General features: G+C 43.8%; 2 protein-coding genes across 7 annotated transcripts in view; one reads left to right on the top strand and one right to left on the bottom strand.

Moving 5' to 3' along the window:
- LOC117608710 (uncharacterized) overlaps positions 1-18588 on the top strand; it is a 73022-nt gene extending 54434 nt beyond the window's left edge. Inside the window, exons 1-3 of one of the 6 annotated variants that reach the window (XM_034334247.2) lie at positions 3669-3759; positions 9466-10205; positions 15922-18588. In XM_034334247.2, coding sequence (XP_034190138.1) covers positions 10044-10205; positions 15922-17283 — 1524 coding nt within the window. In that variant the 5' untranslated portion in view covers positions 3669-3759; positions 9466-10043 and the 3' untranslated portion in view covers positions 17284-18588. The other 5 variants (XM_034334239.2, XM_034334264.2, XM_034334255.2 and 2 more) reach the window with 5 other exon arrangements.
- Positions 1-25249, bottom strand: part of hiw (MYC binding protein highwire) — a 177549-nt gene that overhangs the window by 147862 nt on the left and 4438 nt on the right. The window contains exons 16-29 of the mRNA XM_076690362.1: positions 24980-25232; positions 24458-24901; positions 24258-24385; positions 23955-24181; positions 23699-23879; positions 23433-23619; positions 23235-23369; positions 22987-23129; positions 22280-22915; positions 21643-22197; positions 21247-21566; positions 21063-21169; positions 20777-20986; positions 20539-20683 (exon numbers count right to left, since the gene is read on the bottom strand). Of these exons, the coding sequence (XP_076546477.1) occupies positions 20539-20683; positions 20777-20986; positions 21063-21169; positions 21247-21566; positions 21643-22197; positions 22280-22915; positions 22987-23129; positions 23235-23369; positions 23433-23619; positions 23699-23879; positions 23955-24181; positions 24258-24385; positions 24458-24901; positions 24980-25232 (3671 nt within the window). The remainder of the gene's footprint in view (positions 1-20538; positions 20684-20776; positions 20987-21062; positions 21170-21246; positions 21567-21642; positions 22198-22279; positions 22916-22986; positions 23130-23234; positions 23370-23432; positions 23620-23698; positions 23880-23954; positions 24182-24257; positions 24386-24457; positions 24902-24979; positions 25233-25249) is intronic.

Below are 25249 nucleotides of genomic sequence, written 5' to 3'. Positions count from 1 at the left end.
GGAGTCAACGTGAGTTCGGTTACCAAAACAACGTACGGGACGGATCAGGAAGCGGAAATGGTGGAGGGTGATCTTGTCGGTGGTCGATCTAGGTCGACTGACCACGAAGGAAGGACAATATCGTCGCGAAGCTTTGGTATACAGAGGTTATTGGACTCATCGAACTTGAGTCGATGAATAGGACGAGTCCAGTGGTGGGACGCAGCCGAGACGCCGCGACGTCGAGCGCCTGGCGTCGTCTCAGATCGACGCAGACCACCGTGACGATTAACCATTGAACAACCCATTGACGTCACGGAAATTCCATCGTTGACCAACGTATCGTAGGTCAGAAATGAAGCAAAAGGAATTGACAGAATATTTCCAATGGATAGAAAGAAATTTGAATTTTAACGAAAATACCATTACTCTATCTAGAAAGTTTCATGAAAATTCTTTTATGATTCGCACCTACAGGACATACTTGACACCATTCGCCCAGCGCTCGGCTCATCACCGTCTTGTCCCTATTCATCCTTCCATCGCTTAGAAACCGCGGTATTCGTTGAATCTCTGCCAACCGCGGATACCATGGTATTTTCCTTCTTTTCTTTTTTTTACTGTGTTCCGTTTCTGTGCACAACGTCGGCGAAGTAACACTTGTTGATCAGGCCCGCGGACTATGATTTAACGAGCGAACGTGACGCGGAATTAATCACCTACCTCGATTCAGCTCGAAAAACACAAGCGTTAGGTGTGCAGAGCTCGTTTCCGAAGAAACATAAAAATTTCTCCCTTTTTTTCTAACGGCTTCTATCGTTCAATGTAAAGAGGGATGAAATTACGAATTTGGCGGTGTTGGAAATCGAGCGTCAAGGCCACGTCTAATTAATCCCATGGTAATTAACAGTCCCGCGTTACACGCGCCGCTGTACGCGAACGGGATACTGATGGAAATAATTAACGATGAAATCGTTCCAATTTCTCAGCACGCCGCGAAGAGCGATCGGTGAACTGGAAATCGGAAATACCACTGGACACGATTAATTTTAACCCGTTCGTTTGGCAACCCTCGGATTATACCCGAAGCAAATATAGTGAGGTGGTTGTAAAGGAAACTGAGTTCGCGGACAAACGAGCGAGATGACGTCTTGACAGATCGATCATCGACAGTGGTCTTATCAACGGAAGGGTAGTAACAGCGACCTCGTCGAGGGTGAAAAGTTGACCCTGCGATCTCTCGCGTGAGATTCCGGCTAGAATTTCAACGTGACACGACCTTATGCACGGCACGCTTCGAAAGGAAGTGATACGGGCTTGATAGGGAAAAAGGGTGAACACGAAAACGGAAGGGAGGCCTGAAGTCGGAATAAAATAATCGAGAGTGATCAACCGCTTGGAGGAAATGGTAGACAGAATGGGGTAATTTAACATGGTACATAAAGAATAAAAACCGCAAAGGGGTGTTACTTTATATTCGTTAAAAAAGAAAGAAGGGATTTTAAAATAGTAATACCATGCTTTCTTCGTGGTGAAAGGAGAGATTATTGAATTAACGAGGAGGTTAATGTCTCTTCTCAAAGAAGTGTATAAATTGTTGCTAGCGTGAAATTTTTCACGAGAATGATGCGAGTGTGGGCATAGTTCGCACACGCTGGAAAATTCCCTCAAGGGACGAGGAGAGAGAAACTTGAACTAGCTCGAGTCACGAAACGCTTGGAATTGCTAAAGTTTCTCGGTATAATTAGAATTAAATTCCAGGATGATTCTTGGTCAACGCGAGGCATGTAAAAACACGTGGCTCGCGATGTTCAAGGAAGATTAATCGTTGATCCGAGCAGCTACGTGAAAATAAAGACACACCTGGACGTGTGTACTTAATGATAAATCACGGTCAAACGAGAACAAAAAAAGAGAAGTAGAAAATCATTAGTCGGATTAATAAAAACGAACAGAAACTCCGTGATCGCCTTTGATTAACCAGCGTATAGTAACTTCGCATTAAAATGAAGCTTTTTTTTATCTGGAGCCTCCCATAATTAATCACCGGTTAATTAACACGGAAAATCCGAACGAGACAGGAAAGAAGGTGCAGGAGAAGTGCATACGATTTATTCACGTGTACTCTGTCGTTTTGCAATTTGTTGAAAAATTCAGTCACTTTTTCTTTGACTTTCGGTCCACTCCAGAATCTCGTTATTTTTTGCTTGTCGCTAACATATCCAAGGCCGACTAAAAACGTTGGATTACGTGACGTTTGAACGATAAAAATAGTGGTTGTTAGAAAAACGAGTATCATACATCGCTTCTCTTAGAGAATAACAGGAAGAAATAGAATGTTTATTTAAGAATATGTCTTCGGTGATTCTTGCATGGATCAAAGAAATTGCAGGTGATTCGAGTCGAAGTGTTAATTCAATTAGAGTGATCACTCTCATGTTTTTTATTTACACCCTGCGGTGATGTAATTCTTACCGTGGAAACATTGTGCGTCTTAGACAATTTTATTTTTTTTATTTTATTCAACTGCTTTGACAACCAACGCCTACTCAAATAATTCGTTCGAAGTGAAAATAACCGATGAAAAATCGATGAAATAATCGTTTAAAACAGCACTGTGTCGCGAATGATCGATGACACCGTGTGTATTTAGTCTTATCAGTTGCGCCTTATCGTTCGCGACCGATAAGAAATTCGCCTCTGCGACGCCGGCAGAGGATCCAAAGAGGAAAAACCGAGAGAAAAGGAAACGGAGAAGATTTGATCGATAAATGGATAAGATTGCAGCGTAAACGGTCCTCTCCGAACGATGAACCGATCTCTTTTTAACTCTTTCCCTTAACCCGTTCTCTACGAGTGACATATATACACGCTATGAAAAATTCACCGTTGAAAGCTAAAAGCGCATATCAATTAAGGCACTGGCGGCAATTATTCGATGGTATCGCGTCAAAACAAATAAATTATTCATCAAGGTTGAATAATCGATCGGCAACTACTGTACAACAGACGGAACGATGAAACAGTTAATCGGGCTATTTCGATCCAATCCATTTAATTTTCCAGCAATGACCCGCCGAAGTTAGCAACCGCGAAACAATGTTGGCACGCTCGCATACGTGACCCACACCCTTACGTGGAAATATTTCAAGCGAGCTCGCACCCTCGGCCGAGCTTCGCGATACTTAAGGGTGCAAGAGCGAATCGATTTGATACACGCGAAAAAGTGGAGCAAAAATGTAGCAAAAATAACAACAAGATATTTCGAAACGTTAATTTTCTACTCGACGAAACTTCCCCTTCTTTATTAACCCTCGGACGATCGGATCATTAAAATAGCGCTTTGAATTAAAATTTAATTTTCAATTAAAATTTCAAACTATCAGATTGCCAAATTTTAATCGATACGTAGGTTTAGGTAAAAATGGACCCCGCTAGTGTATTCGAGGGTTGAAAGAAATGAAGACAGACGCGAAGGAGATAGAGAAGACAAGAGGGAACGTTCCTCGAGACGGCTAGAGACAGACTGAAAAAGCAATCGAGGGAGGGAAGTCCGGCAGACGCTCCGGTGGGGATGCAGTTTGCCGAGAACACAAACGGAGGAGTGGAGGGCAAAGGTGACCCATGGTGGGGGGATGGAGGAGAAGAGGGGGTACTCGTGTCGCGCGATAACCGTCGTCGAGGTGCAAACCAGCCGCGAATTCGAAAGGCGGCCAGTTGCTGTTCGCGCGTCGTCAGCGTCGCGTCGTGGGTACATGTATATCTGATCGAGATATCGAGGTAAAAGACGTCGTGACGCGATATACATCCCCTCTTCTCTCTCGGAAGATTCTACGCAATAGTAACAGTGTGTATAATCTAAATCATTTGAATAAAAATTAGAAAAAAAAAAAAAAAGAAATTAATAAAAACACAGGATTCCGATTGGAATCCTAGAAAGTGCAATAGTCTCTGATCAAAGAGTAAAGGAAAAGTTGAGCAGAATGTATGAAGCGATGCAAAGGTTACAGAGGCGTCGCGTCGTTCGATCTCGCGTCTCGGAGAGGATCGGAGAACGCTTCGACCTTCGAACGGGAGGATCGGAGCGGCGTGCATCCACGAAAGATCGTTGCATAACCCGCGAGAGTATGAAACACGATGAGAGGGATTTTTCCGCGAGCAAACACAGTGGGTGTGCCTGTCCGCGCGCGAGCCACGTTCAAGAGAAGTCGGTCAACGTAGTCGCGTTATCTCGCTGCGGGACCACCGACGTCGCGGAAACAAGCCCGGCCGGGCTGTGTTCGCTTTCGACCGGTAGATCGGTGTCGGATAATCGTCGTTGTAACGCATGATTTCCCACGTGGCACGTAGCTGCGTGCGACCGCGTGCGTGTCAACCGTATGTCGTCTTCGGCGGAGGCCCGCTCCGAAACGGGAGCGTCGATTAAAACGCTCGAGTGCTGCGCAAAGTGGCCAGCACGGTCGAGATACCGATGATGATGCCACTTGAATATCGCGTCGCGTCATTTGCTTTTCGATTTCACCAGGCATTTAAGTTTACGTGAATGAACACGGGAAAACAGGTCCCGTTGAAATAACACTCGGAATTTGTACTTTGTACAGTTTTTGTCTTAAAAGAGTGACAATCGTGAGCTTAGTTTCTTATCGAAAGGTGATATCGGATCGTCGCTATAATAGGTCCCACTGATAGAGCGCTTGGATTCTACTGCAGCGCGTTATTAGCGCTATTGAAACTTTTCCTTTCATTAATCCTTGTCTCGACGCAACTGTCGCATATGTAACTTTTCGAAGCGTAAAACCGATCGCCATTCATCATTCCCCTCTACCGTTCTACGTCTCCTCAAGACGTATCCTGTTTTTCTGCTCGTTTTCATCGCGCTGGCCTTCGTTCAGCTTCTAACGAGTCTAATATGTAATTCTGCGAGACGAGGCTGGTAAACGGAACGACGTATCGTAATTGCCCGCAACGGACGCGTGTCGGCATTCCAGGGATATTTCTATCTTCTCGTCGCGCGCCTCAATGAAACGTCTGTTACCTTATCAATTATTTCATTGACTGTTGAGAAATCAGAGAAGATCACCTGTTTCGATGCTGTTATCGAAAACATTTCGGTCGGGAACTCGCTGGCGCGGCAAATTGACTGCATTCGATGCACGCGGTTTTATCGCGCATAACAGTTCGCGTAAAAGCGTAATATCTTGATTGGCTGACGTGTGCGAATAAAAATAACGATCTCTTTCTCTCTCGGTTCGTTCGCAGATGCACATTTGCAATGGAACATCCGTTTCTAGTGGAAACGGTATTCGAATAGCAGGCTGAACTATAAGCATGGGAATAATAACGGGTTATGATGCTTAACAGAAGATTAATCCCTCTCCGATGGAGGAACCACTTTAACTGTGGTGGTTTAATCGATAACCGATATAATCGTCGAAAACAATCCCCGTGCTTCGAATCGATCGTGTGCAATTTCGTTGATAGGAATAACGAAACAACCGGTTCGTCTCGATCGAACGATATCGAATCGAATAGCTTGGCGAACTTCCTCGAAGAGATATCACTTCCGGAGATTCGCTCCGACTTACGAGCTACCGCTCTCTCCAGGAAACGTTTCTTCCATAGACCTAACCAACCCCCGCTTCATCGTTCCTCGAGCCGATTAATCGAACCGTCGATATATCGGAACGAGAGCTCGCTCCTGATTGCAGGATTAACCGTTGTCCCAGCGGCTAACGAGCAGAGTTCGCTCTTCGAGATATCCGATCTTAATCCTTCCTATAAGAAAGTCTCACCCTTCGGAATCGAGAGGGTGGCGGTGTTTCTCGTTTACCGGCAGCCGCGGTAAAGATAGCCGTGAAAGGAAGATGGGGGGTGAAATCGCGAATCGAATTCACGAAAGGGTAGTTTCGATAAGAAATTCTTGAACAATATTCATTACCGGCTGAATGAGCACATAGCAACGGGATTCCGCGAGCGGACAGACGCGCGTGGGCGCGGAATAAAACGGGCGGAGGAAGAGACACGTAATAGGAAGCGATTTACTCGCGTGCTTGTCGCGTGTCGACGAACTTGACATGTCAATGATAGCAAAGATAGTAGAATACATATTTCACTACGTGTGACTGTTTTCACTGTAGCCGCGAACGTGTTAACCCTTGAACAGAGGAGCCTGGATCAATTGTGATCCAAACGACGATATTAACTTCAACTTAAATGATAAATGAGAATAATTTTAATTTAAACTTACACGTATAATTTGTAAATGAAAGAGTTTCATATATTAGAAAAATAATTTTTAGAAATTCAGAATTAAATTAAAATTGTGGCTCTCTCCATGGTCCGCCGTCCGAAAGTTAAGGAGGAGTAAATCATCTAGTTTGAATTTCAAAACTAGGTCGACTAATTTGCATTCGTTTAGTGTGTTTCTCTAGTTCAGCTTTCCCTCTTTCATGGATTAACCCTCGAGTGGTGACAGAAATGGCCGCTTCACTTGTACATACACGCATATATCCGATCAGAGTGATACATTTATAAATGGCCTACTGACGGATATACGCGAAAAGATCATTTCTCCCTTTCCGATCGCTACTTCGTTATCTTATTTCATGATTCGTTTGTTCGTTAAACGTTCTGAAAGCGTGTCGTCTATAAAGTAACGCGTGTAGATCGACGGCCAATTAATCGCTCACGGTCGCGTATTCGGTGCGCGGATCGGTTGTAGGAGCGTGGAAAAATGCGAATTCCGAGCGGAAACACGATGTACAGAGCGAAGCGGTGTCGATCGAGTCGAAGGGGAAACCGGTTGTTGAAGATCGCTTTGCATTTTTACGTGCTTCCACGTTGAAACGATAGCTTCAGAACGCTTAGATTATCGGATCGGTGTTCGCTCCGCTTCGTCAGCCTCGAGCCTTTTGACTGTCGGCGGTCGAGCACTTGGCGCGAAAGTAAAATAATTAAAGGGTAAAAGAAACGAGAATCGCGTTTGTCCTGTGAAGATGGCTTGAAAGGTTTCGCGACAGTTGGAAAATTGAATGCTCGTAAAGGATCCTCCGCTCTTTCTTTCTCTTTTGTCGCCTGCTGACAGTAGACAACTCGGAGTCGGGTCGAGACGCGTAAATATAATTACGTTCATTGCATCCAGTGTGACACAGCTGGTTAACGAAGACCTCTCCAGGCTCGTCGTAATGACGTGTTAAAGAACTTTCGGTTCGTCGAAGCGACAGAATCGGCCTGTGCTCGTTAGATTAATCAACGGGCTCGAAAAGAAAACGCTCGGAACTTTCTTTTTTTTTTTCTTTTTTCTTTTTTGATAACTCCCAAAGAGCAGTAGCGTCTGACTAGAAAGGACCGGAAGAAATTAAAGAGTGTCGTGTCAAGATGAATGGTGCGAACAGAGAAAAATTCTTCTTCAGTCTGTCGAATTGAACTTGCCCTCGTCGTTTCGCGCCACCCTTTTCACGGCCATTGATGTTCCCCTTTCTCTCGCTCGACAAATGGAAATTTTGATTCATTAACGCTTTCAACACGGTGCAAAACTCGTTGAAACTTTCATCGGGGAATAATTTTATTTTTCATAAATTATCTCCGCAATTTCCTATTCTCTATCGAAAAGCAGAACGTTGTTGTTCGATCGAGGCTTTGAGGAATAATTACGAGGGTGCGGGCTGTGTGTTAAATCGATCCCTGCCTTCACGACCGCTGAAAGCTTCTATTTTTCCAAGCTGGCTACGTTGGTTAAACGCTGCAATATTTAGAGGCGACCGCATTGTCGGACACGCGATACGTTGTGAAAAAGTGTCGACGACACGTGTGTTCCAGCGACACAAGAAACGCTCGTCCCGGGAAACGCCACGAAAATTACAGTTTTTATGCCGGGAATGAATAAAAGAACGGTGATTCGTGTTTTTAATCTCGCGCGATTCGCGCTGTGAAGTAAATCTCTTTGAAATATTTGACTGGAAATCAACGATACGCTTCAGGATTCGTTGACAATTTTCTTTCCGATGTTCTTATTAAACCCCTGTACCGCGACGAATTTATTATGAAAATAATCGTCGTTGCTAATGGAAGTTTTGTATCTTCTTTCATAATAATTCGCTTCTTCGAGCAGATTACGAGAAATTTATAATTAAAAAGTTTGAAATAAAAACAGTGGATTAAATATGTATCAGGTCGTATCTTAAATTCGTGCCACGTTTCATTTATAATATATTCTTCGTGATATTTTTACGTTCAGCTTGATCGACATTAGTTAAACTTGAATGCAAAGATTTAACAATTTTGTCTTCTTTCTGTTTTCATTCCTTTTATCAGCGATAGAAATTGTCCTCGCGATAAATAGAAATTCTACGCAGTTGTAAGAAACGAAAGAGGTCACGATTCCATGACAGTTTGATCCAACGGTGCGGTTGCATAACGCTCGAACGATAACAATTACGCGACCGATTCGAGTCGAACCGAGACGGGACGAGCGATCGTCATTCCTGGATTATTTACTCGAAAACATTCGTGAAACTCGGACAAACCGATGAAATATTCGCTCTGGAGATCGAAGGAAAGCGGTATTCACCGAGGAAACCCGAAACGGAATGCTCTTTAAGGGTAGTTCTCACCCTCCCTCTTCCAAATTTTCAATCAATTCAAACATTAGAAAATTGTGTCGCTTTGAAAATTCTTTAAGAAAGTGGATATTTATGCAAAACAGTTGGAAGACTTTCTAATTTGAAATATTATTCAAAGTGCATCGAAGCGCATCGTTTGCAGTTTCTAACAAGAGCATTGCGTAAGCATTTAAACGCGGGTAAAATCACGTTTTCAAAGTACAAACTGTGTAACTCGAAGCAGCACGTGTATCGAGTGTGTCGAGTTGATAAACCGTGCAGCAAGCGTATTACAATTTCCCAGGCGTTGGAGAGCGTTGCGCGATATCATCCTCCGTTACATCGCTCGTTTTCAAATGCAAATTGCTTGAATTTAATAAAAACTTGCAACAGAAACGGGAGAGCCACGAACTCGATCGTAATCGATCGCGACGCGAAGAGTGTTCGTGCTCCAAAACAGAGCGGAGCGAGGCCGCGACAAAGTCCCCGATAACGTAGAAACGTAGGGAAACATTTATAATTAGTCATGGCATGGTACACAGCTCGGAACGCGATTGTCGCGACAGAGATTACGGAGGTTCCTCTTCCACCGCGTCGCACGCACGCCTCTCTGATTCACCGTCCTCCGCGACCATAGAATCTCATTGTTCTCCACCTCCTGGAGGAGTAAAAATCGGTCGCGCGATAAGAGAGAGAGAGAAAAAAAAAGTAAATTCCTCGGGTGACGTATCTACCTGGGAACGATAACGATCTGGGTGGCAGGATTTATCGAACCGACCAGCCAGATCGGCGAAGAATAGAAATCGTTAGAATCTTTCGACAAAGAGTTGGGGCGCGTTAGAAAGAGGAGGAAAATTTGACCAGGCTTTTTCTATCGGTGTTCCAGCATCGTCGGACAACGTCGAGCGAGGAAAACGGAAAAATCGTTGGAAATCGTTGGTCGTGATGGTGAACGGTGCCGTACTCTGTCACGGACGTAGTCGAATGTGTTTCCGGTCGAACGAAGAAAAATAACGACGAGGATGTCGTAGTCCGAACGGGAGACAGCGTTTCCCGACGCACTCGAATGACGACGTCAGCAGCAGCGTCGAAAATCGTTCCGCGACAGGTGGTGAATACCGACGGCAATATGACCGACAGGATCACGTAGTGGCGCGTGGCGTGTCGAACGACACGGAACTTCCCTCCCTGAGCCGTTGGTACCGAAGAACAACCCTGCGAATACTTTGAACGCGTCGACGCGGAGAGGATTTTCGTCGACGAAACGGCTCTGATTGGATCCATCGAAAAGGAAATCCAACTTGCCAGACATGTCGGGACGACGTCACGGTCGAATCGACGCGGGATCAGCTGGCATCGATTCGGTGTAAAAACGCGTTGAAAACGTAATCCTGACAGAGAAAAATAGAAAGAGAGAGAGAGAGAGACAAGAAGCAAAGGGTGGTTCGAGAGGAGAGGCGCAAAATGGGAGCAACGAAATTCCTGTTGGGAAGCGCCGTTCTAGGACTCTTATGGAGCTGCTTGTTCAAGGGTGCCCTGACTAATTCGACCAGCAGGTGCGACTATCCTCCCTGCTACTGCGATCATCACGGCAGGCTGACCTGTGACTGTAAGGACGAGGGAGAGGTATGTTCCCCCATAAACGTAATTAAACCCTCGGACCTAATGCCCTAACACCCCATGTGTCCACTTATCGTACCTTTTCTATATTTCAATCACTAAATTTCTGAGAAATATTTGAACATCTTTATTAGGGTAAAACGTGATTCGATCTTTTTGAAAAATGCACTCTGTTGACTAGGATCAGAAGGAAATAAATAAAGAGGCAAGGGAAGGATGGTTCTAAATCTCAGCTCGCATCTTTCATCCTTGTACAGAAAGAAAGGAAGAAACTTCTCCCCTAAGGTCTGGCGCGAAATAACCCATCGCGTTTAACTCGGTTCCTTTCGTTTCGTCGATTTCATTTCGTGCCCAGGAGAGCCGTTCTCTTCAGGCCAATCTCCCTCACTCTCTATTTTCTCTCCATCTTTTTGGATCCCTTCTGAAAGCACCTCTCCCTTTCCATCCGTCCGTTCTCTCCCCTTCTTTCCCACGAATTCATTGAGAAACCGCGAGCCGTCCTATCTCACGAAAAATCGCAGACAATATGACACACCGGGGTCCAGCGATCACCTTTGTTCCCGAGGAACGCATTATTCCAACCTTGAATTATCGGGGCAAGATAAAGAGTCTAAGATCCGAGTTACACGGCTTTTAATCGCGTGTTCGAAGTGTAAACTTTGATCGACCATCGCGAGCAACCCTTACGGAAGGAACGCGGGCCACGGGCGAAGGGGTTGTCGAAATAAACACGGTGCGGCTAATCTAGCGAGGCACGCAGGGGGTAAATTGTGAGGGTGGTGCGAGTAGAACCTCCATAAATTAGAACGTGTTTACGCAAATCGCGAGGACAGACGGTGGGGGCAGGTAGGCAAGGTGCGCCAGTCTCGTTTCCTACCTGCCTCTACGCCCTTCTCTCCGCTATTTATTGTACCGGACGAGGTACCCACAGGTACCAACTAAAGGCCCCCAGGAAAAATGCTCCGCCTCGAGAAAAATAGCAGTCCCTCTTAACGGATCATGGTCACGTGAACTCTGTTGGTGAAACCATCGCAACACCTCCTTTCCATCTTTCTATCCTCCCTCAATTCGATCGAATGTAGATGGGTTAAGCTACGTTTATAATGGAAATATTATTTGACAAATTACAGTTGAAATTTGACAAACCTGAACAATGGAATCTCAAGTTTAGAGTTTTAATTACACTCTTCGTCTTGTTTAATTATCTTAACTTTGCAGTAACGAATAGTTGAACGCAATTGTTAAGGTAATGATAAGGCAAAGGGTTGAAACGGACGTGGATAAGAGAAAGTACATGCTTGCTTAAAAAATTCTTCTATTGTGATCGCAGCCTTGGGTTCGATTTCGAAATAACGTGAAACGATATGGAGGAGACCGATTGTTGATTTATGGTTAAATCGAGAGTCAGGCGTATCCAGCGTTATCAAGACGCTTTCCAGGCTCTGTTTCAAGGGCCCTGTCACCTAGTGTTACACCTACGAATTTTGCCGCACAATGAGGCTCGGTTTATCGTCGGTGCCCTTGGAAACGTCGCCTGGAGCCGAGATAAAGCGCTCTTTGTCCCGGGAGACGAGTTACGACGGCGTGCGTTCTGCGTGTCGTAAACCCGATCCGTAAAGCTTCGGTCCGTGACGAAACGACGTCGCGCGAGAGTACGGCGTGAAAAGCAATCGTCTCCGTGGAAAACGAAAGCAAACAGAGAGGAAAAGCCGTTCGAGGAAATCGAACCTTTGGAACGAAGTGAAATCGTCGGACGAATTTGTAAAAACTAATTCGTGACTTCTCGTTGCTTCGAGTCTCGAGTCGATAGGAAACAGCTGGATGAGAAATTTGCATAGCGAATTCGCGAGAACGAGTCGCGGCCACTTAGGCGCCTCGTGTCGCGTGCGCGCGTAACGGAAGTGGTCGATAAAGTCGGATTAGTTACGGATCGAATATCATCCGGGACGAAGATCGCGCGGTTTGCATGCGCGGATTCTAGAAAATCGCTACCGGATCGAACTGAACCGAACCAACGAGAACCATAGAAATGGTACGCGGCCATTTAGAGAACAGAAGTCCAATTACTACGAAAAATTAAATATCGATGCTTCAGTTGAATAACGTGGAAAGTTCTTTTTACCCTTATCGGTGGATATAATAGATGTAGGAGCGAAACGATGTTCGAAAAAGGGCTTACAATACGTATTTATATTCAACGAACTCGTTTCAGGAAAAGCTTAGCTAACAACGAAGAAAGGGCGGGAAGTTCTACTATAATGCATGGCTGGCCCAGTGAATTCAGCCCGTTGAATTTCGCATAATACTGTCGCGGCATTTCACGAACACGCTTCAGCCAATTTGTCGCACCGTCTACCCGTGACTACGAATATATCGAGGGAAACTCAAGATGCATTCTCTTTCTCTACCCGCGTGCCCCGTTTTCCATTTTCCCCGAACTTCATCGGAGTTTCTAAGTTGAAACCATTGTCCTCCGATGGCTCCGACTGAAGGTGGATTCATATTGTCCGGTTCGAACGAACGATTAAGTTTCAGACGAAAACATTGAAAGGCTGTTAAATAGATAAATTCGATTTCATTCGTAACTGGAGATCATGTTCCTCCGTTTTCTTTCGTTTCTTATTCGAGACGCTCGTTACGATATCGTGCAGTTCCGCGAGGACGAAGTTATCGCGCGCGCAGCCGGAAGCTGAATAATTGACGATTCCCGTAAATAATCGAGAGGACCTCTTAGCGAGCGTGCAGCCTTAAACTGTCGCTCGTAACGAGCCGCCTCGTCGAAATAAGGCCGGGACAGGACGAAATATAAAGAACGAGAGCGCGGACCACGGTTTCTGCAAAAGTAACAGCTGCGAGCGGCGAGGAAAAGCTCGTAAGGGCGCCATTTATGCGAAGAAGAAGGTGCCGGTTCGCTTATGAAAACACTCGGGAAATGGAAACTCGATGTCAGGAACAGGGCTCGAGCCAACCCCCCGAGTCGTGCTAAGGAACAACCATATGGCACGTGAAATTCCCATGAACGACGATTATCAAATTCCTGCTGATTTCTTCTGAATGCCCCGCGAAAAGCTCGGAGAAAAGTAAAAGAAATGGGAACGAACGTTATTTCTTACGTTTTTCTCTTCACGCGAACGTCGTGCCAGGTGCGTGCAATCAATTATCGTTTCGATCATTGCTGTAACTAGGATTTTTATTTCCAAAGAGCCCTACTATTTTTTAACCTAGATAAACCGATGGTATCCCCCGATATTGAATTAAAAAGCAAACGCGCGGATAAAAACAGCGATGAAATAACGGAAACGCGATAATGGCGAGCAACGAATATGCCCTCGCGAGGGAAATTGTTTCGCATAAATTCTTTATAGATCGTAAAAGAGCTTTGATTCTCTCCTTTCCTCTTTCCTCCTCGGTCGATTTCACAAACCGCTGTTCCGCGGGGCATTGAACTTAATCCATCGATTTCTGTTTCGTTTTCGCCCTTCATTTTCGTTTTCATTCATAGTTTCATTTTCGTTCCGTATAAAGCGATACTTATCAGACAAAGCTGGATATAACGAATGATAAAATAAAAACTCGTGTCGCGCTCGTGTAACGGTGATTTCTTCTGTGAAAAAGAAAAGAATGCTGGGAAGAACGGAAATCTACTAGTAATCAAGAAAAACGATCTTTTCGCGATACGCGACAGCGTCTGGAGAATACGCGAAGCAGATCGCTCGCTCGATAGAATCACACGCCACGAAATAATGCACGAGAGGATTAAACCGAGGGAATAAAAGCGAGCTGCTAAAAAGAAATGCTAATAACAACTAGAAATATAATTCAAATTTTTTCTACCTAATTAAGAAGAAGCATCGTTAAACTATGGATATTTATGCAATTACCGTGTAAAAGTATGCGAACTCTTGCAAATGTAAAAAGAGCAAACAAATTTCGTGAAACGGAAATGAACAGGTCGCGACGATTGTTCGAAAGGTGAAAAACGAGCTGTCGGAGGTGGAGGAGAATTTTGAAGGTTGATCTCTTTTGAGAATTGATCGAGAACAATAAGAATTGACGAGAACAAAGGGCTGGATGAATGAGAAAGACTGTCGGTGAGTAAGAACACGCGTGGCTACCTGAGAAAACCGAGCACAAAGGTTTTCGCTTTCGTCGACCTCAAAGGTTCTTTATTTTCATCCCTTCTTCTCATTCGCGAACGCATAGTTCACCCTTCGTCTTGGTTAATATCGCGCTTACTCGTCGAAACGCGGCTTCGTAATATAACGTTCCATTTATTCTCTAAATTAAAAATATTTCTCTGAACAATTCGAAGCAACAAATCCTACCAAGTATTCGATCGTCAAAGCATTAACCCTCCGAGTAGCTCTTACGAATTCACAAAGAAACAGAAATATCCTCGAAACCTTAACGACACACATTTTGACCAAACTTCCTCCAAAAGATACTCAACTGTCTACACAAAAGAGCACCCGTTCCACCTGGCTGAAAAGAGTTCCTCCGCAAAGAATGAAACACCTTTCTCCACCAGCCCCAACATCTCTCCTAGTAAAACGAATTTTCGTACGAAAGAACGTACCGTGTTTCTTTCCATCAAACCGAGTGGAATCTCTCGGAAGTTCTTCGACGACGAAGATGAAATACAATCTAAATAGCACGCAGGATGAATCAGCATCGCGAAGTAAGCAAACGCGACACCGTTTACCGGGAACGATTCGTTATCGGGGCTTCGTTAGCGAGAAAGATGCGATAATCCGACGACGACGATACATTGCGAAGTGTTATGGCTCGAAATGCGTTCTGGTATGCGCGACGCGTTCCGGCATCGATTGTTTAGCAAACAAGCTGGCCCGAAGTGGCAGGTGGCATCGAGGCTTGCGTGCAAATGAATTAATAAAGAACGAGCGAGTGCAGCTGGTTGCGAATAACGCGCACTCCAGTTACCCAGACCGTTTCGAGGTAACGACTTCCGGTTCCATTCGCCTGTTTCTGACAAGTTGCGAAAAAGTCTTTCTCGCTTGAGGGACGAAACCCCGGGGCGATCAAAGTTGCTGAACGATTTCCTTTCGGAAAGATAAGTTGCATATGTTAGAAGAAACTGATTTTCTTATCGGTCGAGAACGTTCGAGAAACGCCTGAGGAAATTTTCGAAAAACTTGGACGCGCAATCTACGTGGCTGACATTTGATATACGTCGAACCGATAAGCCCGGCGGTGAGGTTAATTAACTACGCGAGGGGATCCATTTAACGAAGCAAATAAGAATCGTGTTAACCGGTGCTCGAATAGGTGCAAGATACGAAGTTTCATGAGAAGGTCTCGTTAACGGGGAAATTTCCAACGTTCTCCCGGCCAGAACAGAGGAAACGACGATGGCCGGGCACGGAAAAGCAAAGCCCCGCGATTACGATAACAATATTGGACCAACTAATTGGCAGGGGCGTGCGACACCGGTGGCACGCGTTCCCGACGATTACGGTAGTTGGACGTTCAATTACAGTCATTCGACCTCTGCTCAGCATCCCGCATCGTTAACATCCGTTCCATATTTGTCTCTGTTAAATTACCCTTGATTCGATCAAAATAATACAGATTGAAATTTCGATAGTAACGGTGGGAATGCATGAAAAATAGACTGCGACGAGGAGAATGGTAGCCGGAAACGTCTATTGTCTATTACGAACTTCTAATTACACTGCTATAATAATTACTATTTCAATTTCAGGAACTGGTGTTGACCACGGAGGGCGAGCGAAAACTGAGCCCTCACACGAGCAGGATAGTGGTGGGCAATTGTAGCTCGGTGATCCTGTCGAATTCCAGTCTAGCCTCGATGGCTGGCCTCCGTTCGGTCGACCTGATCAACGTGGCTAACCTGAGCCTGGTCAGACAAAGTTTCGAGCTGTCGCCGCGCAGTACACGCACGCGAATCTCCGTGAGAAATTGCAGCATCGACTCGATGCCAAGTTTCGTGTTCCGCGGCGACGTGGAGGCGATCAGTTTCGAGAACGTGAGGATCGGTCAATTGAGCGCGTTCTCCTTCGCTAATTTACTCCACACGGACACTTTGAGGCTGGAGAACTGTCGCATAGAGAGCATGGAAGCGCAAGCGTTCAAGAAATTCGACGTGGGCTACCTGCACGTGATCGGGGGCAGTTTCGGCGACCAAGTGCCCAGCAGAACCATGAACGACATAGAGGTCTACCACAAATTCATGCTGGACGGGGTGAAGATGGGCACGGTGAGAAGCGAGGCTTTCATCGTGAGAAGTCCACGAACGGTGGCGATACAAAACTGCGCGATGGAGAGTTTGGAGAGCGAAGCGTTCGACGTGACCGCTCGAGGAGCGGTGATCCTGAAGAACAACAGCTTCGGCAGCCTAGCCGTAGGCGCGTTCCTCGGCATACGAGCGGACCCCGAGGCGAGAACCGTCTCTCTACCGCTCAATCTCCACGACCTGATCTTCAAGAACAACAGCGTGGTGAACTTCGAAGAAGGCTCGATGATGTTCGACCGTAGCAGCTTCCGTCTCGAGTTGGACAACCTGTTGGTCGAGAAGCCTTGCGACTGTCAGATGTTGCCCGTATGGAAGAACAACGTTCTCAATTACACGAACGTGTACACGAGGTTCTACAGCAGACAGAACTCCGTCTTACCGCCCACGATGACGCCGCAGGACTCGATCAACGAGACCCCGGAGACGTTTCTCTGTTACGACGGCGAGGTGGACGGTGTGCCGATCGGTTTCGTTGAATACGATACTCGGCATTGTTCCCTCGGCGGATCGATACTAGTCTTTATACTGATCGTCGCCGGTCTACTCGTGTTCCTGATAGTACTCGCCTGTCTGATCGTCTGGTGCTGCAGGAGGCGTCGACGTAACGGCAGGAAGAAATGGATCAGCGTGCCGACCAACGCGCCGGACGTGGTCTCGAAGAAGAACGGGGTGATCGGCAGAGAAACGGCCGCCTCCGCGGCACCGGTCGACAGCCGGATAACTATGGTGGTACCGGACGGCAGGCTATACAGGGAGACCGAGTTCCACGTGATCGTCGAGAAGGCCGAACCATTGACCACCGAATTGTAACGAGAAGCTCCGCGCGGCTCCACGAGGACCGCGGTAGCTCGACTCGAAGAGCAACACGATCAAGAGGAATTCCAGCGATTCGCCGGCTCGAGCCGTTTCCGCGTGTACAAGCTGTGAACGAAAGGGACACGATCGTCACCGGTGCGTGACGGACACGTGCAACCGACCCTCTTCTCGCTGCCAGAGCACAGAACGACTTGTGTAACCAGTGTAAAGTGGGACTATGTCGTCAGTGCTGATTAAGCCACTTTCCTCCTGGTACCTCGACACTTTTCCCGTGTTCAGTGCTTGGAATGAGAATATAGAATAGAAGACTCGACCTCGAGAAACCGTTGTTTTCCATTTAATATCCTTCTTAGAGTACAACAAGCCAGTTCGTAAGCTTCCATTTTACATATCAGCAACAGAAGCATCGATTATCCTGACGCTTTCGTTTCTTTTCATTGTAAGAGATATTCTGTTTGCTCGCGTCTGTCGATCGAGATCACGCGTACGGATAATCGAGGCGCGTTGTTAATCAAACCGACGGTGTTAAGTAGTATCGCAAAGGGAAAAGGAAGAATAGTGTCGTCGATTGGACTCCGAAACTTTTGTCGAGCCGATACGAGAGACGAGGAGAGAAGAAAATTAGAAGACTTGGAGTGATAAAAAGCAACAAGAGAAGCTCTTGAACTCTGGCTGACTCGTGTAAAGTACACGAGTACGATCGGGCTTACTTGCTTCCAAGTTTATCGATCAGACAACAAACTAATCGACGTCGTAGCGTCTTGTGTTGATTAACGTCTCGAACGAGACTAGTTTAACCGAAGAAAGACAGTGCCATTCCTGTACAAACGTCTGTTCGATGAAAACGAACTCGATCTTTTCGAATATTCAATTCTAAAACGAAACGAGAGAACATTGTTCGCTTCCAAAATCAATACGTGTGTATATGGGTGCGTGTACGTGTGTGTGTATACGATCGTTCGACCCTAATTGCGAATTTCTTTTTCATTGTGCTTGTAACAGAATAAAACGATATCACCTGACACTCCTTGACAATACGGAACATGAAATTGAACGCGATTCGATCGATCGGGTAGATTTTTTAGAACAAAGGAAAAAAAGAGGCCAGCCGCGAGAAGAAAATCTTATTAGCGTTTCATTAGCGTTTCACCCCCCGGTTCCCGCTGGGAGAGATATTCCGTTCGATGTAAAACCGAAGCTCGAATGTTCGGAACGTTCGTTCACATTGTAATTTATTTCACTCCGATCGCGTTTTATTTATCATCTCTCGACTTTGCCAATAAATTGTTATTGTTATCATTCCGATCAGTATCTAATTTTGACGAATGCACGTGTAAATCGTGAAATTACGCCTTTTTAACGCGTTTTCTACTACGCGGATTACCATTGTGACCAATGCTATTCATCAGGTAAGTCTGAATATAATTTCTATAGTTTTTAAACAATTATTTATGATTCTATTCGTTGAAATAACTGATTGCGAATACATAGACAAAATCAGAATCGGAGTATCAATGAATCTAACGCGCGTACGGGAATCCATGAGATGGTGGAATTTCGAGAAACGAGGAAACTAGGAAGCGATTCGTTGAACGTTCGAGCAGCCGGTCGTTTCGTGTTCTAAAAGTACAATACGAGTACCGTAAACGACGCTTTGTCCCCCGCATGTGCAGCTATCTCGCGCACGTGTGAGCCATGCATTATTGATGCAGCCGCCACTTGCTCTTCTAACGACTCTCGCGCGGAACGCGCGCCATCCTTCCTTTTCTTTCCTTTCATCCCCCGGGCGGCCAGCAGAAATTGGTCCTCCTAGCTGCTCGAGATTATTCAGCGACCTTTTCCCACTCCCGTTGCCTCGGGCCGTACGGCCAATTAGAGTGAACACGCGAAAAGAAACGAAACTTGGATGACCGACTGATCCATACGGCGCTCGACGCGGTCCAGTATGTACACACGTATGCAATTATCGTACCAACGGTGACAAACGATGATGATTAATAAGGACAGTTTAGTTGTAATTATCGTGAGACTGTGATATAACGACAGCCGATTGTGTATAATTTGTTTTACATCGAACGTCGAAGGAGATAATAAAGAAAGATCAGTTCAAGATTCTGCGAATGCAATTTCCTACACGCCTCTTTCATCCGTCCCTCTGTCTAAATGCAAATCTGAACGCACCTATTCGCGATAGTTTAGCGATAGCTTCGTCGGATCGGATCGATTCGTCGGCTATTTACGTTTACCCGTGCAGAAACGTGGAAACGCAAAAGCAACGCTGATTATCAGAAGCGTACTTCTGTTTTCGAGGGATTTATACAGATTCGCCAAGTCCGTTACGATAAAACACGGTCACGATAAGTGGAGGCGGTGAATTCTTGTTTAAACGGTCTCGATTAAAATTCGATGATTACGATGCTGAATGACCAATTTTGGAACTAATTGGGAAGGAAAATGCGCCTTCCAGAATTCATCGAAATTCTGCACATTCGGTTTCGAAGAGAAGAATGATCAGGAAGCGATAACGATCCAGTTACGAACGTACATATGTACGTTTGTTTTTCGCAACTTCACAGTTATTTTTATAGAATGCGATTATCAGATTAAAATTCGTCATAATATGAAGAACTGTATTGAGCAAGATTTCTTACGTACCGCTCTGATTTAAAGAGGAAATACTGGACAAAACCGGAAATCGAAGTTTCCGTTCAGTTAAGAAATCGGTCATTTATCATTGTTCTTCCCCCTTTTTAACCTCAAGACACTATGATTTCTTTAATTCAAAAATTTTAAAAAATTGCGCTCCACGGACACTGAAATGCTATAGCCATCTAGCGGTGGAAAGCGCGTACTAATGGAATTATACTTTCCCTGTTTTCCCTAATGTATATGATTTTTTGACGTAGTAATACACGTTAGGTATTGTATATCAATAATATGCCCCAAATAACAACACTATAATACATTTTGTTAATCATAAATAATAGATAAAGAACTGTTTATGGTAACGACTTTAAGACACCTTCCTTATCAAACGCTCTGATAATAATACTGTTGGTGTCATCTAGCGGTAAATTTTCTATATATTGTCAAAATTAAAATTTTGAGAATTCCTGTTTTCCTTGTAACGCTATTTTTTCCTACAATGCCTACTTTATAATATACCAGCCAAGAAACTAATCCTTTCCAATTTCATTTCATTACAAACTACAAGTTAAGTAGAATCAAGCGTTGCAATTTAGTACTCACCTGAATGGAAGAACTCCGTCGAGAGCCTGGGAGACCGTGGGTGGCGAAGCCAGAGCGAATCCTCGGCCAAGTAATGTTGAATGCATGGAGAAAATCCTCTTTGCGGTTTCCTGCATCAGCTCCAGATCCTCTTCCACTTCTTCGTCTGAAAGGATATAAACAAATTCGTTGAATAACGGAACCGATACTACATACAATTGAATATATTTTGAATTATAAATTGAAGAATGATACATACTGGACACAGGTGGTAACGCAAGATTTCTCTTCATTAGACTGGCGGCACAAGCACCACCCAGAAATGATAATTCAATTTCCAGATTTTTTAACCCATTTCCCGATGTTATCCAGTCGTATCCAATAACCAAGCACTTAAACCCGTACATGACCGCCCTGTCGTTTTTCATATAATCCGACGCAGTTTCCAAAGAGAATATCACTTCATTTCCTTGAACAATAAACGAGTCGAACCGGTGAAATATTAAATCATAATGTACAATTTATTTTGCAAAATAATAACATACCTGGTAGTACAATCGCGTTTTGAGGCCATTGGCTTTGTACATTACTTAGTTTATGCAGTACAGGCCAATATAAGGGTGTGTCTTCTACCCCTGCGGTCACAGATGTTCTGAAGACATATAAAAAATGATTGTGTATGATACTCCTTCTCAGAAACAGAAAACAACGCACATTGATCCTACTGACCCCACGGGTGAAATTATATTCGGAATGTAGAGTTGCAAATAATCTTCAGGCTGCGCCGTACCACACTCAGGTGTGAATTCAATAGTTAACCACTTAACCGTATCCGGAAAGGTAACTTTATAGTGAGATACTGTAGCAGGTTTATAGGGATGATCGCTTTCCAACCAAGTATAATGATGACTAGTAGTAATGGGTGGAGATACGTGAGACTGAGCTTCACTGTCTTGAGATATTTGAGACAATCCCATTGCAGATAATAAGTTAAGTGCCGAAACATGAGGAAGCATTTCTTGTATTAAAGTGAGAACTTGAACTCCACTCTGAGAAAGAGAATAATTCATAAAAATTGAACTGCAATACGGACAATTATTAAAAATATAAAAATATAGTACGTACCCTAGGATCTGAAGTAGCCAGTGGACTAATATGTGCCATCACCAAAGGTAAAAGAGTGGTTATAAACGTTGCATTGCCTAAAACTTCGGTGGCTATTCCATCTTCTGCCCTCTCCCTTGCTAATGCAAGTATTTCATTGGACCTTTGAATAACTGTGGCTGTCATGGCAAGGGTACATTTTCTTGCTTGCACCTCAGCCATTGCTTTGCTCGTGTGTTGACCATCGGAATCTTGAGGATTAGAGTAATAAAGGATATGAGGTATTTGACCTCTAGTTTGTGTTGTACCATTAAAGCTTAAGGAACAAGCCGTGAAGGTAAAAGTAGTCCCGTCGGGTCCTTTAACGACACTTAAACCACCGTCACCATTACTCGTACGACCACCACGGTTTCTCAATCTAATAGCATACTTCACGTTTTCCTTAATGAGCACTGGTTTATCAAATTTTAACTCTACTATGTCGTTAACGCAATCATCCGGCCCAAAAGAGCCTCGCGTAAAATCCAAACTGCTCCAACGTTGCGTATGAGATGGATCATTGCCCGTATTGTTTTGCTATGGAATGCAATATGATAATTACAACAGTGCAATGGAATAATGATTTACATACGATAATGCAGCACGATACGATACTCACGTCGTCAAGCAGTTCTAATTCGTAGTCGTACATTCCAACACCTCCGTAGATACCTACTCCAACAATAACGATACCGGGTCTATCGACCGAAAAACAGATCGCGTCAGGAGAACCATTACCGGTATTCCAAGATCTTGATTGATTTACTCGGGTAAATCTCGAAGGTGTGGTGTACATAAGCCTGCCACAGGCAGCTTGAAGTTCATCCTCGTTCCCGCTAGACTGTGCCGCTAATTCAGCTATCACCCGCGCTAACAAATAACAACAATGAAGAACCAACTCTGGCAGTGATTGTGTCTTTTCTTTGCAAAGACTTTTCTTCACCGGGACTAGAATCAAATCTAACAGTCTATCAAGAACATCGCGAAACGACCAATTTAAGGTCTCCTTCCCAGAGCTTTCAACCTGAGATTTATAACTAATTTGTTCAACTAAAATTGGATACTGATGGCTTTCCGTGGAATTGATCATCAACAAGCCAGTATTGTCGGATGGACTGAGCTGCCGCTTGATGCTATCACTGCTATCCATGATGTTAGTCAAAATCGGAAATGTACATCGTAGACGAATGGCTGGATTACACAAGGAAGCTAAAACGGCTGATAATAGACGGTCTTTTGAAGATCTTCCCTGTTCCTATAAGGTAACGTACATATTTAGAACTTACACTTTAGAAGGAATGAATTAGAAAGCAGCAGATCACTAACCCTATCAATTTCCGATAATAATTCACAGAGACATGTCCATTTTAAGTATGCCGTCGGATAAAATGCATGATAACAAGCGACAAATGTTCTATGACATTCATCCAGTATACTATTTGTCAACTTGTTGCTTATTGTAGTAGTACCTATGCAACGAAACATTTTATGTAGTGTTATTAAAATAGAAAATACTTTTCATATCGTCAAAATTAAGGTTTTAAGAAATCATGTCAAAATATACAAAAACTCACTTTTATTTGATCGCGTTTTTCCTTTACTCTTTGTATTTAATGGCACAGAATCAGATAAAATTTGATGTAACAGCGCACGCACTTCTCCAATGCATTCGGCTAAACGAACCGATTCAGCCGGGGTTTTCTTGCCAACTGTAAACCATTAATCTCATATTCAAATATAATTTAATATTCATAATAAAACTGAATACACACCTTGATTAGGATAAATTTCGTTAATATATGTTCTAAGTAATCGTAAACTAGCTTTACTAATATAAACCAAACGCTCCATTTCGAGCAATGCGTGAGAGGAAATAGCATGAACCATAGTGTCATTTAATGCTGCTTTTAATGTATTCCAACTCCACTGAAGAAGAGATATTAATGACTGAAAACATTCCTAGAAAAAAAATATATTGAAAAAACAATTTTTGTATATATTTTTCCTAAGTGCAATTTAAAAGAAACCAAATACATACTTTAGTCACCGTTCTACTAAAATCCCGTTTCAATACATAAACTGGTTCGACTTGATCTCTTTGCCTGTTAGGAGTTTGACTTTCGGGTGTAACAATACGATACAATAATTGTGGAATTTGTCCAGCATTCACATCTGTTCCGTTGTTAGATCTCTTGGATGATTTAAAATAAAACATAACTCTAAAAACAAGAAATATAAAGATATGTCTGACATTTCAATTTGTTAGTTTATAGAAAACATTTAATTTTACTAACTGATCTTTAGCCGTGACCATTCCTTGACCACCAGTTCCGCAGTCACTGGAAGGACCGCTAACTTTTGCCCATGCAACGTACCACCTGTTAGCTTGCAAAGCAATCGGTTCATCGAATAATATAGAATACTTTTGTCTCGGTCCGCATTCGTACGGTACTTCCTCTGATTCTGCTAAAAGTTCACCATCGTTTTCTTGATCTCCTCCATCAGTTCCAATATCGAAAAGCTGAAACAATTTTCAATATAATTTTTACAGTTTCCTTGCACGATTCAATAAAAATTAATCATCTAATAGGAATTACTTTTATTTTTGCTGTATATTCGCCCCGGCCTCCGAACAATCCATATCCACCAAGCAAGATATCAGTATCAGGCATAAATCTGATAGCCTCGATCGAATGTGCGGTGTAACCCCAACCACCACCGTGACCTGAAAATATATCAAATGTGCTATTGGAGGAAATAAAAATATGTATTATTTTTGGCTATTCTTTGTACATACTTTCAAATCTATTAACCGTAACAAAATCTTCCCGACTGTACGCTTTTCCGTGTGTTGATTGATTACATTCATTTTCTTCTACTATAGTCAGATTTTCATCTTGAGCTTGTGTAAGAGTATCCAAACAGGCCAACAAATGCATCGCAGCTTGGGAACGCGTTACAAAGCAGCTTGATACTACAGGCAGTGCTAAGCCTGGATTCAAAATAGATACTTCCAAGCCAGGAATCGTTCTAGCTTCCGTTGATATAATATTATATAGGCTTATTTCACTCTTTATCGGATTAAAAGTCCAAATCACGTTATACAAAGGATCTAAACAGGTTGCACAATTACTGAAGTCAACTTGATCCGCTCCGCTGTAACTATTACAAGTGCCGTCCCGTTTACTTATAACTAAGCATTTGAACGAATTTGCGTGATCAGTTTGATGTGGAATTAAAACTGAAACAATTTGTTTTATAATTAAATAAGTTGTTAATGTAATAGTGGTGGAACGATGATTTACAAAAGAGGACATACTTATGCAGTTTTTATTTGCCATAACAGTACTCCTTGTTAAACTAATAAAATTTATTTCATCAATTTTGACATAAGTTTGATCTCCACTTGCGCCAACCCATGTTGCACGTCTACCCCATCGTGGACCGATATTTGGAACTAGGTTTGGAAAACTGTGCCATGGCTGTGTCCTATCAGAACGACGACTAGTTTGTGAAGTAGTATTTGAAGAGTCGTTTTGTCCATTCCACCAATTCATGCCCAGTTGTCCTTTCTGAATATAATAGATGC

This window comes from Osmia lignaria, chromosome 9, assembly GCF_051020975.1.
Source record: "Osmia lignaria lignaria isolate PbOS001 chromosome 9, iyOsmLign1, whole genome shotgun sequence".
Lineage (NCBI taxonomy): Eukaryota > Metazoa > Arthropoda > Insecta > Hymenoptera > Megachilidae > Osmia > Osmia lignaria.
This window is presented reverse-complemented; position numbering and strand designations above follow the sequence as displayed.